Consider the following 15394-nt stretch of genomic DNA (forward strand, 5'->3'; position numbering starts at 1 on the left):
ATCTTTTTATATCTTGTGATCCAGGAGGGGGTCTGCTCATAGCCCTTCTGGTCTGAGATCTGCAAGTTCCCGACCCAGGTTCTGTCTGTGAGCATGTCCCCAGATGGGAGATTAACTGGAAAGAGTCTGCGGGTTCAGATCAACTGAAGTGCAGACTCTACTTTGGTGTGGAGCCTCTGTCCTAATTATTCCACTGAATAACTCAGTGCTGGGGTAGAAGCAAATGAAGTCTCTGTTTTTCTCTTGGAAACAGAACCACATAGCAGCCTTTCCTTCTGAGGCTGTTCTTTGCCCAGTACATAGCTGGGGCCCATGCATGCCATTACTCCTGTTACCCACAACTGGAGAGTTGGTGACAGCTGCCATATGGCAACCATACCCTATGCTAGTTCCAGCCCCAGTGCTTCCTGCTCTGGTGCTCAATCATTATTCTCTTTCAGTCTCTGAGCGTGGTACTGCTACTTGTTGGGAATATTCTCAGATGAACTCCCTCCTGGGTATCCTAAGATCTCTTTGTCTGTCTCCCTAAGTTGTCCTGGTTTAGAAAAATAACTATAGTGACTAATTCTGTCTGGTATGGAAACAATATAGTAAGAAGTTATATTCTTTTACCACTATGTAGAGCTATTAATTATTTAATGTTTTATATTATCTTTTATCAAAGAAATCTAAAACAAAGACTTCCCCCCCCCCCATATGAATAGTTTTCTTTTTATCTTAGGTGAGTTAAATTTGTGTAGTAGCTTTTCAGTTTCATATAATTAAAATTATCCATTTTATCTTTTGTAATTGTTTCTATCCCTTAGTTGATTAAGAATATATCTGTTACCCATAGCTATGAATGATCTGCTACTTATTCATTTAGGTTATATTGTTGGTTAGGCCTAATTCTGTAAGATAATTTTTATAGTTTCCCTAGCAATGTTTATGAAATGTTTCCTAAGTCTTTCCACTTTACTCAAAACTGATTCTTTTTTTCTGATTCTCCCTTGACTAGTCTGTTCCATTGAACTACCTTTCTTCCTATTTTTTTAACCAATACCCAACTTGTTTTAGATACCAACTGCTGCTTTCTTTATAATTTATAGTTTGAAGTCTGAAAGTACTGTTCCTCCTTTGTAATTAACTTTTCATCATTACCCTTAATGTTCTCTATCTTTTTGTTTTTCTAAACGAATTGTCATCATTTTTTCAAGTTCTATAAAATATCCTTTTGCTAATTTGATTGGTATAGCATTAAAAGTGTAAATTTATTTTGGTAATCTTATCTTTTTTATTATATTGGCACTGCCCAACCATGAGCAACAAATATTGCTCCAACTCTATGACAATTGTCCTTTATTTCTTTATGGAATGTGTTGCTGACTCCTTAGACATGTGTTCGTGGGAAGTGAGGTCAACATTTCCTCTGCTGAGGAAGGTTCCTCATCTACAAGCATTGCAGGGATATGTAGTCTGTGCACAGATATCACCCTCTACACAGCTCACACCTTACTTTTTCCTCCTTTTGTTGAATTTGGTTGCTTAGACATAAAACCTCATCTTCATTTAGTCAGCATCACTTGAGCACTTATGTACTCTGTACACCTGTTATATGTTATGAAACGCACAACTTCCAACACCAAATTGTCCTGTTTTCTCCATTTAAGCATTTATTATATGATACAATTGACCAATATGCATTCATCTGAGCTACATTTGCAAGGATTACACTGGGCAGAGATATGATATCCTTACTGTTGTCAGAGGAAACAGGAACAGTTCTGTTCCTATTTCTCTTACAGTAAAAAACTGGGAATCTTTTTGAGATACTTATGTTGATATATAAATCATTGAATTAGTAAACCACAACATAGTACATACACTCTTTGACCAAAGAGTGATAAAGGAAAGCAAGATTTTTCAGTATAAGAAAAGGATTTGATATTCATTCTGAATATCACATTTAATAATATTCAGGCATATTCTGTATTAAATTGCTACATTATTTCACAATAATTTCATTAATGTTTTAGAATATTTTGTCTACTCTTCTATTTATGATGGATCCTCTTTCCTTTCTAACCTTCTTCTCATAGAAAAATAGTTGTCTTTCATATAATTTTTACTAATACTGTCTTTTTTGACACAATTATTGATACTATACAGCATACACTTTTTTAAAAAATAAATTACTTTGTCATCAATTGCATGTAAAAATAACATTTTTAAAAATAAGTTTCCAAATTTCTCTCTTCTTCTCTGCCCAACCTATACAGTTAACTGATATTCACTTGATATGAAGAGTGTTAGAAAGGCAGCATGCTTTTTTAGTTACAACATATTCCTTTTTTTTATCCACTATTTATTAAGAAAAAAAGTATACTCACTGAGATTGTGATTGTCCTTTTTTTGCCTCTCTTTTGCTAGAGCCCGGGTATCTGTTTCTGATCAAAAGCAATATTATTAATATAAACCACTGAATTGGTTTGAATAACCTTACTTAATATACCTAGTAACATCAAAAGACTTTAAAATTAAGTAAAAGGATATTTATTTAGATAATACTACTAATCGTGCATTTTTCACTTAAATATTTGTAAATTTGAAACTTTTCTAGTAAGTCATAATTGTAATTCATAGAATCTCATATGGGAAGCCTAGGCTGTCAGAAGATCAGTCACCAACAGGGATACCCTTTCCCCCTTGCTTTTATAGATATTATTTTATTACCTAATTTTATATAGAAATTTATATTTCTGTATCTCTTGAGTTGAATTTTATTTGATTTTCAAGATCCTTCTCTTGAAACATCCATTATATCTTCTCTAATAAATAACACTCTCCTAGCAATTCTTTAGATAAGTATAACTTCTTTCAATTAAATAAATAACCCTCAATACAAAATATTTTCACATTTTCTTTGAATGGTTTTATTGAAAGGTTTTATATATAGATATACATATATCTATATTTATAGATAAATAGATACAATTTATTATATTAGGCAGGATTTACCTTTTTATGGCATTGGGATCCAAAGTGAGAAAAATTGGTATGCCCTAAAAAATTAATCATTTTAAGTCATCAAAATAAGAAGTCAGTGTAAACATTTAATTCTAACTATTTTTTGCTCTTGTAGAGTTAGGTGAATATCTGGAAATCTGGGGAAATTTTCTTCTATGTAATATAATGTAATAATAGAAGAGATGAACACTAAGTTCTATTCTAGCTCTAGGAATTAAAAGTGATTATAACTTCAGTCTTATTCTTTCTGTTTTTGGTGTAATGACAAAATGCAAATGAAAGCAACTCCACTTAGAAAGTAGAACAAAATCAACTCATTTGTTCATGATATTAAATAATCATTTGGTCTAATTCATCAATTTATTGTTTTTAATCTGATATTATTCTGATATAGCATTGATGCAGTTGAAAATGAAAAAATTTTGTCAGATTATTTTATGTGACATAGCCTTGGTATGAGATTAACCAGTGTCCAAATAATCAATAGCTCAGCCTGATATAAGCTGATTTTTCAGTGAAAAAACTTTGTTGTGAGAGAAAGGAAAGAACACATTGAGTTTCCCTATTTTTAAATGGCTGTGTCAGCAGTGTGAACAAACACACATCACATATAGTTTCATCAAATATATTATCAACATTTGACCTACTGATATTTTTAAGAGGATACAAAAATAGCACTGCTATATTACCTGGGGTTTCCCTTTTCACAGGTAGACTTCCTGGACAGGAGGCATTAGTAAGTCCCATATTAACTGGTGAAATGCCTTGGTCACCGTTGTACACATCCAAGATGCTTCCAGATAACTTTGTGAAGAAGAGGAGGAAGAAAAAATGTTTTTAAAAATCAGAATAGACTAATGAAATCATCAACCCTACTGCTGGTTCTAAAATAGTTTTAACAAATTTTCCATTTATTAAATTTTGGTAAATCTTTATCCGATAGCAATAAAATAGAAATATGTGGAAATTTTAAAATATACCAGGGGAATGGGTGCTTACTATCTAGGCTAAAAGTGAGCTCTAGTGCTTATGGAAACAGAATTCTTGAATATTTGTAAGTATTATGAGAGTTTAGATCTATTCCATAGCCTAGCTAAATAAAAAGTAAAAACATTTAGGAATCACAGCTTAGGAGAAATTAATAAGTGCATGAAGAGAGATTGAGACTTCATTGAAAATCAAATTAAAACTAAGGAAGACTTGTTAGGAGAATTTCTTTAAATACTATTGTATTTAAAGTATAAAAATATTTTATTTAAGTGTTTTTTAAATATCAAATACTTTAAATGCTAATTTAAATACTAAATAAATACTATGAAGCATCTCATAATCAAAAGGAGTATCACATATTAAAGTTAAATGAAACATCTTTGCTTATGAAAGGATTACTTCTCTTGCTATAAATAGTTCAGCTGCATATAAAGGCTAGGCTAACATCTTTCCTATAATAAATGTATGGGCCATCCAAATAGAGTAAGACTGTGTTACTTAAGTTACTTCCAAAAGAATGACTCTGTGGAATGCCATTACTTATGCTCAATTTGAAATAGACACCAGGGCAATTTTGGAAAATCTGTTCATGTATTTGAACTCCCAGGGAAATTAATTTCAAAGCATGCTTAAAATCTGCTCTGATTATCACTGGAAAAAAAAAAAAGGCTGTATTTTACATAAAGGATCTGAAAGTTAACAAGATTTCCATCTTAAATAGCTAGATTTCATTTTAGTTAGAGGACCAAGAACTGGACAAATACTAAGCTTTCCACATTCCATTAGATATGGCCTCTTTCTTTGATTCATCATCCCCTCCAGCTATCAGTCCATATCCCTTCTACCTTTCATTCCTAAAATTCAAGAAAGGTCCATCTCTTTCCAGTTCCTAATTTGTAGCAGTACCACCATTCCTGATTTGTGTTATGAGTCTTTGCAATCTGAACTCTGTTTTCATCTCTCTGTTCTCTCAAAAGTTATCAGTGGTCTCTTAATTGCTAGATCCCATAGCTTTTCCCAAAATTCATCCTTCAGTTTTCTGTGTTGTTGAACAAGCCTTGCCTCCTAAATCTGCAGAGGACTGGGAGATTGCAGATTTAGAACATTGCAAATTCAAATTCTATTTCCCTCAGCTTGCCTCATAAATCTCTAACTTCCAACATGATGCTCAAGTATCACCATTAGCTTAAGTTTCCCCACCAGAGCTAGTACCCTTCCTGCCTAATCTTGCCAGTATTAAGGAATCTACCTCACACCCCAGCCATTTCCATAGCATATTTTCTCCACTCTGGCCATCACATTCGCCATGTTCCTGCCAGGACCTCAGACTGTGTCCTGGGAATCATTTCTGGGACTTTTTTTTTTTTTTGTCTTATTCTGGCCCAATATAACCCTGCACATCTGTTGGAATCCTTACAAAGTGTTAAGTCATTAGAACTGATAGAGGCAATAATTATCTAATTTAGCATGGTTCAGTATGATTGATCTGATCCTACAAGGAGATGTTATGGGCCAGAACTTGAAATAAGGTACTAAGTGGAATTGAGGAGACAATGGTTAAATCTAATTTAGCATTGATTTAATCCTACAACAAATAATGGTTTCCCAGTGATATAAAGATTGGTGTGTACTCAGTGTACAGCATATAAGCAAGAAGCTCTCAGGGCCAGGGACAGAAGCCCACTCTCGGAGGCGGAAACAGATTCATTCCATATTCCACCTCTGTGCTGGCTGGAGACATTCGGAGGGAGCTAGGGGCTGAAGCTCAAGACTTTGAAAGACACAATAAAGGACTGGATTTTAACTCCTGGCTGCATTTGAAGTGATTATTACTTTGAACTAAAACTAAGGCTTCCTCCAGAAGCCCCCCAAGAAACCTGCTCCCAGAGAACCATCATATTATACAAAAGAAGAGTACACTACACACATCATATTGAGTCCATCTCCATTACATGCTACTTTTTATTCATGCCTTATCCCCTGCTTTTGAGATTTTCTTCCTATATTAGCCCCTTCCTCTACTGCCATTAGAACACAAGGGCAGAAACCGTCTTTCTTGCTTGAATTTTGATCCCTAGTTCTTAGATGTTTTGTATGTGCTAGGAATTATGCTAAGAAAGCTTGCTTCATTAGCCTGTCTCTTCTGTATTTGGGTGTTTGATATACTTAGGCACAAATATAATTACACAAATATAAATTCTTGCAAGTAAGAATTGTTTCATTTTTGTATAACTTGTACTTATCACAATGCCTGGCACAGAGTAACATTTCCTAGATGTTTGAGGTTTATTGATTAGAGTTAAATGGAATTTGAGTGAATTGACCCCATTAGTATCATGTAGACCAGGGGTCCTCAAACTACAGCCTCAGGCCAGATGCGGCAGCTGAGGACGTTTATCCTCCTCGCTCAGGGCTATGAAGTTTCTTTATTTAAAGGCCCACAAAACAAAGTTTTTGTTTTTACTATTGTCCAGCCCTCCAACAGTCTAAGGGACAGTGAACTGGTCCCCTATTTAAAAAGTTTGAGGACCCCTGATGTAGATTGTAAGGGGAAGAGCAAGGATTTGATCCTAGATACTCATATTCCAAATCTAGTGAGTTTTCCTATGATCTGTAACTTGGTTTCTGTAAAAAAGTTCTTCCAATAGTGCTATTTCTTCTACTTTGCTATCTAAAAATCTCCTTTTTTGCTTTTTCATTCAGCTCCTGCTCTTCCCTTTATCCAAGAGTATAAGCCCTCAGGCTCTGATCTGAGTCCTTCACCCTAGTCTACATTCTCTCTTTTGGTGATCTTATCCAGTTCCATAGTTTCAATTATTACCTTTGCATAGTTGAGTCCCAAATCTTCATATTTAGACCCTATCTCTCTGTAAAAATTCTCTCCTACAGCACATATTTTCTCTCGCTCTCTCTCTCTCTTTCTCTGCATTTGCTTTCCCTTTACTGAAATGCATGTGTTAGAAAAGTACTTTCTTCTCATATCTGTATTTTAGAAGCCCTTATCCCTTCTTGGCTCAAATGCCTATATCCATTTATCCTTTCCAAATCCCCTAAGTGAAAGCCTCTTTTAGATCACATATTCCTAAAGCAACTTGTCTAGAGTTCTCTTACAGTCTTAGCGACTCCCTACTCTGTCCATATCATAACCTTCCCACACAGTTACCAATTTAATGAATTTACTCTCCCTTTATGAAGAGACCATGACATTTTGCTCTTTCTATTCCCAGCACTTAAAGTATTGCCCTCTAATTTTGGTTAATTTGAATCATGAATGTATGATTCTTCATTTTCAAGAAGTAGCCAATTATAGTCAACAGAGAGCTCACCTTGGAACATGGGGCATCTGTGTTCACATTTCTATCATCAAGGTAGTCAGGTGGTGCAGTGGATAAGAGTATCACATCTGGACTCGAGAGCACCTGAGCTCCAATCCAACCTCAGCCACTTATTAGCTGTGGGACCTTGAGCCAAGTGACTGAGCACTTATTTGCCTCAGTTTCCCTAACTGTACAATGAGGATAGAATAACTTCTATCTCACCAAGTTTTTGTAAAGATAAAGTGAAATAACATTTGTAAAGTGCTCAGCCCAATGTCTGCCCCATAGTGGCTTTAAAAATGCTTACTCCCCTCTCTTCCCTCTTTTCCCTTGTTTTGACACACAGTGCCATAAATTTATGGCCCTTGATCCTAGAACTAACTCTCCAAGTTGCCAAGAAGATACTGATCCACACTGGTAAATGGAGTTTCCTCACCTAGAAACTGTGTTATATATAAGGTCCAATCCTTGTAATAAGACAAATATAAAAATAGAGAAACCATGGCCTAGTGCAAAGCTTCTTAAACTGTAGGTCATGAGCCCATATGGAGTCTCATAACTGAATGTAGGGGTCACAAAATTATGATTTATTATCAGCAAATGTTTGATTTGTATACCTATTTTATATACCTGAGGTCATCAAAAATTTCTCAGGCAAAAAGGGGTTGCAAATGGGAAAAGTTTAAGAAATTGTGCCCTAATATTGAGGGAGGGACTAGTCAGTAGCAAAACACTCTTGAGGAAGGACAGAGTAAAAAGAGAAAGAATAAATGCGGGGGGGAGGGGAATACAGTTAGTAATGGAAACTATAAAAAAAAATTGGAGCAAGTTTCTCTAATGAAATATTATTGTTCTCTGGAAAATGATGAGCAGGATGCTCTCAGGAAAAAAAAAAACCTGCAGTGTCTTCTACAAACAAAGTAAAATATACTGTATACAAAGTAATAGCAATGTTCTAAGAAGACCAGCTGTGAATGACTTTGTTATTCTCAATCCATAACTACTCTGAAGCTGAAGGACTTACAATGAAAAATCCTATCCATATCCAGAGAAGGAAGTGATCAAGTCTGAATATAGATCGAAGTATTCTCTATCTCTCTATTTTTAACTTAATTTTTCTTGAGGGTTTTAAATTTTCATTAGAGTGGGAGATCTTTTTTTTCACATTTTTATGAAAATGTTTTGAATAACTTCACATGTGGTTTCTTAATTATGGATGGGAATAAGGGAGAGAACTAGAACTCAAAAATATTAAAAATAAATGTGAAAAAAAATGTTTTGAATGTAACTGGGGGAAAATAGTAAATAAATAAATTTAAAATAATTCCAGCCAGTATTAAATAAGGTATACTGCTTAAACAAACTCAGAAACTATATTTTAAAAATTATTAAAAAAAACTTTTATACAAATAAAATCTGATTTAAAATAAAAAGTAAAAAACAAACCTGTTCTAGTGGATAGATAGCTGAGCCAAGGAGAACTGAGTTCATGTCCTGCTCTGATACCTACTGGATGTTTATGGAAGTCACCCCATATTGCAGGATCCTATGACTATAAATTATATAGAAGATGCCAATTTAAGTTAGAAGAGAAAGTTTCCCAACTGAAAATATTCTGTACTAATCAAAAATCTGATGTCTATCCCAATAAATTAATAAAATATTTTACATGTGATTTCAGTTAATCTTTCCAATAACCTAGTGAGATAGGTGCTATTATTATCCTCATCTTGCAGATAAGGAAACTGAGGTGAAATGAAGTTAAATGATTTAAGGAGGAATTTGAACTCATTTCCTTCACTCCAAGTACAGTGCTCTGGCTATTTGGGCATCTCTACATTTTTTGATTTCAAGCTCTACCAAGTTCTGCAGACTTGGAAAGTCTTCAATTATGGGTCTAGTAAAAGATAGTTTGCCTGTCATCTGAGGCATACTTATCAAATTAGACAAAAGCATTCCCCATGTAATAATTTTTCTACTATAGAAACTCATGAAAATCATCACCTCATAATCAAGGGATTGATCAATGGATATGCACAGTATACAGACACAAATCTGAAATATTAAAGCTGAAGCCATGAGTATCTATTTTCAATCTGTTGCAAAATTCCCATAAACAAGTATTAAATTTCTTGATGTGACCTCATCTCTTTTTTCCCCCCAAATCATATATTATTTCTGTTTCATTTGGGCAAAGATATAGAATTTAAAGACATCATCACCATCAAAATACCATGATTGTATGGATTTTTTCAAACACATTTGACTTAATATTGAATATTTTATATTCAGGGTATGACCTACCCTATCTTGGGATAACAGAACATCTGATCATTAAACTATTTTGCATTTTCTTTAACTGCTGGGAGCAATTCCATGGACTGTTAGAGCTCCTCAGTCTCTTTCCTCTCCTCAGCAAAAGGTGCCTTGTCTACCTTGTCTTTTTATAGAGCAGGAGCAGTCTTTTCCAACTGATGTCTGTAGACTTGAAGTATTATTACTAACAATTACCACAGATCAGGTACTTAATAAATCCTTGTTGAATCTGAGACAAAAAAATTTGTCTCAGACAGGAAGTCCTGAGTTCAAGTGTGGCTTAACAGATATGACTGTTTGGCTCAAGCTCTACGGATTCAGAGATCAAATATATAAATTTAAAAAAACACCTAACTTACGGCTTGACATGTTCTTCCTATTCACAACTTTCTCCCTACTCCAAGCCTCAAAGATAAAACATTGTTCTAAAATCACCAATTCCATTAAGTTACTTTCTTGCTCAAGACTTTAACATGATTCTCTATGCAGTCACATCAAATCTAAATTCCTCCTAGCTTTCAAGGTCCTCTATCTGATCTATCCATCCACATCTCCTGTTCCTTCCCAACATGTACTTTTAATTCTGGTCAGTCCAGCCTTTGTTTAATACATTAACCTTACTTCAAATGTCCTCCATTTTTCCCCTCCACATTCAAAATTCCTCTCACCTTTAAGTGACAGTCAGTGGGGAGTACACCTCCATTAAGAAGTCTCCCCTAATTACCTTAGGCAACTGATGCTCCCCTGCCTCTTTTAAACTTCTATTCCACATATTATATGTTCCACACAGGCTAATGATTATTTTATTTTAATATTTCCTATGTTAGTTTTGTCTTTCTAAGAAGATGTCTTTAATAAGACTATTTCATCTGCTACCTTTGTTTCCCCCAGAGCACTTAAAGCATAGATGGGTAGAGAGTAGATACTCAGTAAACACTCATTGAATGAATGATTAATTAAAAGGACACAGGAACTTATGGAGGCCTGAAAACATAATGCCATCCTTTGTCTCCCTGGAACACTGAGCAGAAGGCTGTCTGAGTTTTTAAGACTGTTTCTTGGCTCCTCTGCTTTGCTTTTCCACTGGAGATGCAGCCATACTATTACAGAGAGGGGGTGATGGGAAAAGTTAGCATGAGGCTATTAGGTAGAACAACTGGGGACATAAAAGGAAGATAAACTACAGGCATAAATGCAGAACTCAGTAGGGGAGCATGTACATGTACAATGTATGCATACATGAAAAGCTTAGCTTTTCAAAGATTAACACATTTTCCTTTGGGGCTCCTATTCATTTAAATGCAGTAGACAGTCCTTTTACAGTTTTAGGATGCACTGTTGAGTTCAATCCTGCCTCATTTCTGTTTATCATTTGAACCTAAGAGCCTAGCTTTGGCAAACATTGAACATAGAAGGAAGGCCCACTCATTTTTTTGAGTACAAATAATGCATTACAAAGTTATATGAAAAGCAGATTTTAAAAACCTAGCTCTGTCCCTTCTAACTTGAGTTGAATAGAGAAAATCCAATGTAGAAAGAGAATGAAAATTTTTTCATGTTCTTTTCACATTTATAGGAATATATATATACATATGTACTTTATGTTTATCCAATATATTAATTAAACAATTCCAATAAAATATAATTAGTTTAATATAGAAACACTTATACAAATGAGCATATAGTTCCTTCCCAGGATGAATCTGACTTTAATGTTTCCCCTTTAAATAAAAAAGCCAGAGCAGTACACTACTTTGGTTCTAATAATCCTGTAGAAAATAAAACACATAGAACTTTAAAGTTTTCATAAAGTACATAGCATGAAAATCTATCAACTCAGTCACCAAAGCTTGTTAACCTATTTCCATGTGCTCCGGTAGCCTGTTTTCAAGATACCTTCTTTTATTTTTTTCTAAGATTATTAGTTTCAGCATAGCATTTACTGCACTTCATACTCAAGACACTAAAAGATAGCCCAAATTTACTTGCTCACCAGTCTGAACTTTGGAGAGTCTATAACCTTCACAATAGCAATGGTTTTCTCTTTTTCCTTCATCATTCTCTTTGCCTTAAACTTGCAAACAATAAGCAGAAAATCTAGGCTGAAACTTCTGCACAAAAGTGAACTTTGACTCTTTCTTGGACTTTAAGACTAATTTGGTCCAGGATGTGACTGACAAAAGCTTCCTCACTGATGTTATGCACATTTTCAAGTTACTCAGCTAAGCAAAGTGGGTTGTTAATATTTACTCAATCTCCATCCCTGGAATGGTTTTGAACTCTAACAGTTTACTTAGATTGCCAAATGCCACCAGCATTTACATTTACCTAGTTGAAGAAATGCCGAGAAAATAAGATGAAGACATGAGTTACTTGGGTCAGCAGAATTATATGTACCAACTTATTATCTTTCCTAATGTGTGGCAGCTGCATTTTCATTATCATAACAAAATCATTCTCACAGAGTAATATAAAAGGGAAATATTTTATCTATTTGATATTTGTTTCTAAGAACCACATCCCATTCCCCAGAATCAGGAAATTGGTAAAAAGCATTTTAATCTCCCTTTTTCATGGATTCTAACTATTCTAGCATTTATGGTATTTACTATCCATGCATTTATTGACTATACACTTAACTAATCCAGGGGATTGAATTTCTGATTCATCACAGCAGCAAAAATGGTCAAATTATTGATTCTTTATGGTTATCTTAATGATTAAGTCAGTTGGTCAACAATGATTATTTGGTATCTACTATGTAGAAAGAGCTACACCAGCAGCATCTAGTAACTGGTGAAAAACCATATAGAAAGAGATTATCTCCTCTTCCCCAAATAAAATCATCCATCAATGTGGAGAGGGAATGTGTGAAAATCTGAACTTAGGCTTAATGAACAAAGCAAAAAACTATTCCTTGAGGTCTCATTTTCTTATATGAATTTTGACAAACTAACTCTAATGAAAATAATTTATTCTTTCTGAAACAGAGTTGAGGATTAATAGTTTCATGGTTATCATCAGTAAGTGGTCATTAAAATCTCTTGGCACACATTCAATTTATTACCACATTTTCCTTTTTTCTTTAGTGTACTGACACAAACATTGATTCAAATATCAATATTTCTATTAACAAATAGAGACATGGGCAATTTGCTCTGGAAAAAACCTCCAAAAAGCTAAAGAATGCTGTCCTCCAAGGAATGAACTAAACCACCTAATTCTACAGTCCCACTGTCACTGCCTCTATTATTTTTTATGTTAAAAGACAAAATTTACCAGTCATATGCTCTCATTCCAAATCTCACCCTACTCCCACAAAAGATATTATATTCACAATTATATTATGTAGTTCTGACTGCAATATGCCAAAAATCCTACTTGCTAATGTAATATGGACACTTAAAATTAGAAGGATATTTTTATTTCTTAAAAACAGGACACTAAAATTAGAAGATAAGGGATCATCTTGTTCCAATCTCCACCCAAATCATAAATGCCAACATTTCCCTAAAGCACTAATCTAATTTTGCTTGAAGAAATTGTGATCAACCTAATGCTCATGTATTTACCATAAGAATTCAAAACTTTAGGAAGTCCACAGTTTAGGAGGTCACAGTTGGTTAGATCCTAACCCCCTCTCCAACTCAGAAAACAGTTTAATGAAATAGTAAATAGTTTCTGGATGACCTAAGGTAAAAAAAAAAAAAAAAATTCTTCAATACATAAATTTAAGTAAATCTCTCTACATATAATTAGGCCAGTTCTTGGACATACAAAGTTTACTGCCAACCTCACAAAGATTTCCCATTTTGGTAAGTCCAGAGATCACATCCCAGTGTTTCATGAACAGATCACTTGAGAGACATCAACTAATTACTAAAGTCCTTTTCCTATGTCTCTTCAACAACAGATAACAATAATAGAAAAAGAATCCAAGCCTGATTAAAACCATGAAATGTTATGACATCAACACCAAAATAAGCATGAGATCAACTTAAGCTATATAGAAGGCAGTCTTTAAATAGACAAAATAGTTTGACTGGATATTTCCCTCAAGAAGCTCTTAATATACATCTGTACGATTTAGACAAACTTCTTACTCCACAATCATCAAGGATCTCATAATTGTGAAACTTAACCCTTCTTAATCTTCTTCCTTCACCAATATACATTTATTACATGCAGACTATGTAGTAGGAATTTTACTAAGTGCTGGGCATATAAGAAGAAGCAAAAGATAGTTTCTTCCTCAAGGAACTTACATTTTCTTACAATCCTGTGCAGCATTTCTCACTGTTGACCAGTTTCCTACTAGATAGTCTCTTCTCTGATTTTTTCATGACAGTGTTTTCTCCTGATTCTCCTTTTATCTATATTCTAATCTGGAATTCCTTTGCTTTATTATTTTGTCTTTATAACCACTAATACTGGATGAACACCCAAGGTTTTAACCTGGATCCTCTTCTCTTTTTTCTCTCATGTGGTGACCTGTTCAGCGCCCATGGGTTCTCTCTGTACATGACTTCCAGATTGATATATGTAGCCATAAGTTTACTACTGAATTCTAGTCCTGCATCCCCAACTGCCTAGCGGATATTTCAAACCAGGTGTTCATAATAGAACTCATTATCTTCCCTACCCAGCCATAGGTACCACCATCCTAGTTTAAAATCTGGTTACTTTACTCCACCCAATATATCCAATCAGTTATCAGATGTATCTTTTTCTAAAACACATCATTCTCTCTCCATTCATATAGTCACAACCTTAGCACTTGACATTTCTTTCCTGGATTATTAAAATATCCTCCTATATAATATTCCTGTCTCAATTCTCTCTCTCCTTCAAATCATCCTTCAGATAAGCACCAAATTGAGTGTCCTTAAGCTCAGATCTTTCCACATCACTTCCATACTCAAAACTCCAATAACTGAGTAGGATCAAATATAAACTTCTTTATCTGCCACTGAAAGGTCTTTCAATGCAGCCTCAAACATACATGTATGAAACCCTATATGATGGATTTATTAGAACTGGAAAGGATAAGAAGGCACAGATGAATTGTACAGGATTGGACACATTGGTGAGATCACTGGTTTAGTGATCTAATATTAAAGCCAGAATAAGCTGACTGGTCCCAAGAGACTGACTGGGTCTAATACTTATGATCATATGCAAACCAACAGTTCAGTTCCCCTTCTATTAATAAGGAGTGAGAAATTCTTTTAAATAATATTGAAGAGAATTTGATAATTTCTGTATTCAGGTTGAAAGTAGAAAAAATAAATATTTAAGTGATTATTATACTGTCCAATGAGTGCTTTAACAAGTATATTAAAAGTTTGCTAAGTGCCAGGTAGAGTCTCTGGGTGAGTTTTCATATTCTATCCCAGTTCCTATTTTCCTAGGTTCTAGCTTTGAGGTTAATTAGAGGTTAAATCTTGACATTTTGGGCTTATGCCAATGGCCTATTTTATCCAAATGTGTTCTTTTTTTCCCCTCCAAAAAATGTATTCAAGCTATGATCTCTAAAAAATAATTTTAAATTGCTATCAAAATCATCTAAATAAATACATATATGAATTTATAATAGTCAATAATCTCAGCTAAGAAAAATTGTTCATACTCTGAGATAAGGCATATGTATTTAATGTCATTTTAATATTGCATTCCACATGTGGGAAATGGATATGTTATAATCAAATCATACTTAGAAATCAGTTCCAATTTAACATATATTTTAACATGTTTAACATATATTG

At 34.1% G+C, this 15394-nt stretch overlaps 1 protein-coding gene across 2 annotated transcripts in view; it reads right to left on the reverse strand.

Annotated features, from left to right (window-relative positions):
- Positions 1-15394, reverse strand: part of TFEC (transcription factor EC) — an 86380-nt gene that overhangs the window by 15324 nt on the left and 55662 nt on the right. The window contains exons 1-3 of one of the 2 annotated variants that reach the window (XM_031938856.1): positions 11623-13201; positions 3696-3810; positions 2370-2426 (exon numbers count right to left, since the gene is read on the reverse strand). In XM_031938856.1, the coding sequence (XP_031794716.1) occupies positions 2370-2426; positions 3696-3810; positions 11623-11688 (238 nt within the window). In that variant the 5' untranslated portion in view covers positions 11689-13201. Of the gene's footprint in view, positions 1-2369; positions 2427-3695; positions 3811-11622; positions 13202-15394 lie in introns of those variants that run through there. The other variant, XM_023504822.2, reaches the window with a different exon arrangement.

Source organism: Sarcophilus harrisii, chromosome 5, assembly GCF_902635505.1.
Source record: "Sarcophilus harrisii chromosome 5, mSarHar1.11, whole genome shotgun sequence".
Classification (NCBI taxonomy): domain Eukaryota; kingdom Metazoa; phylum Chordata; class Mammalia; order Dasyuromorphia; family Dasyuridae; genus Sarcophilus; species Sarcophilus harrisii.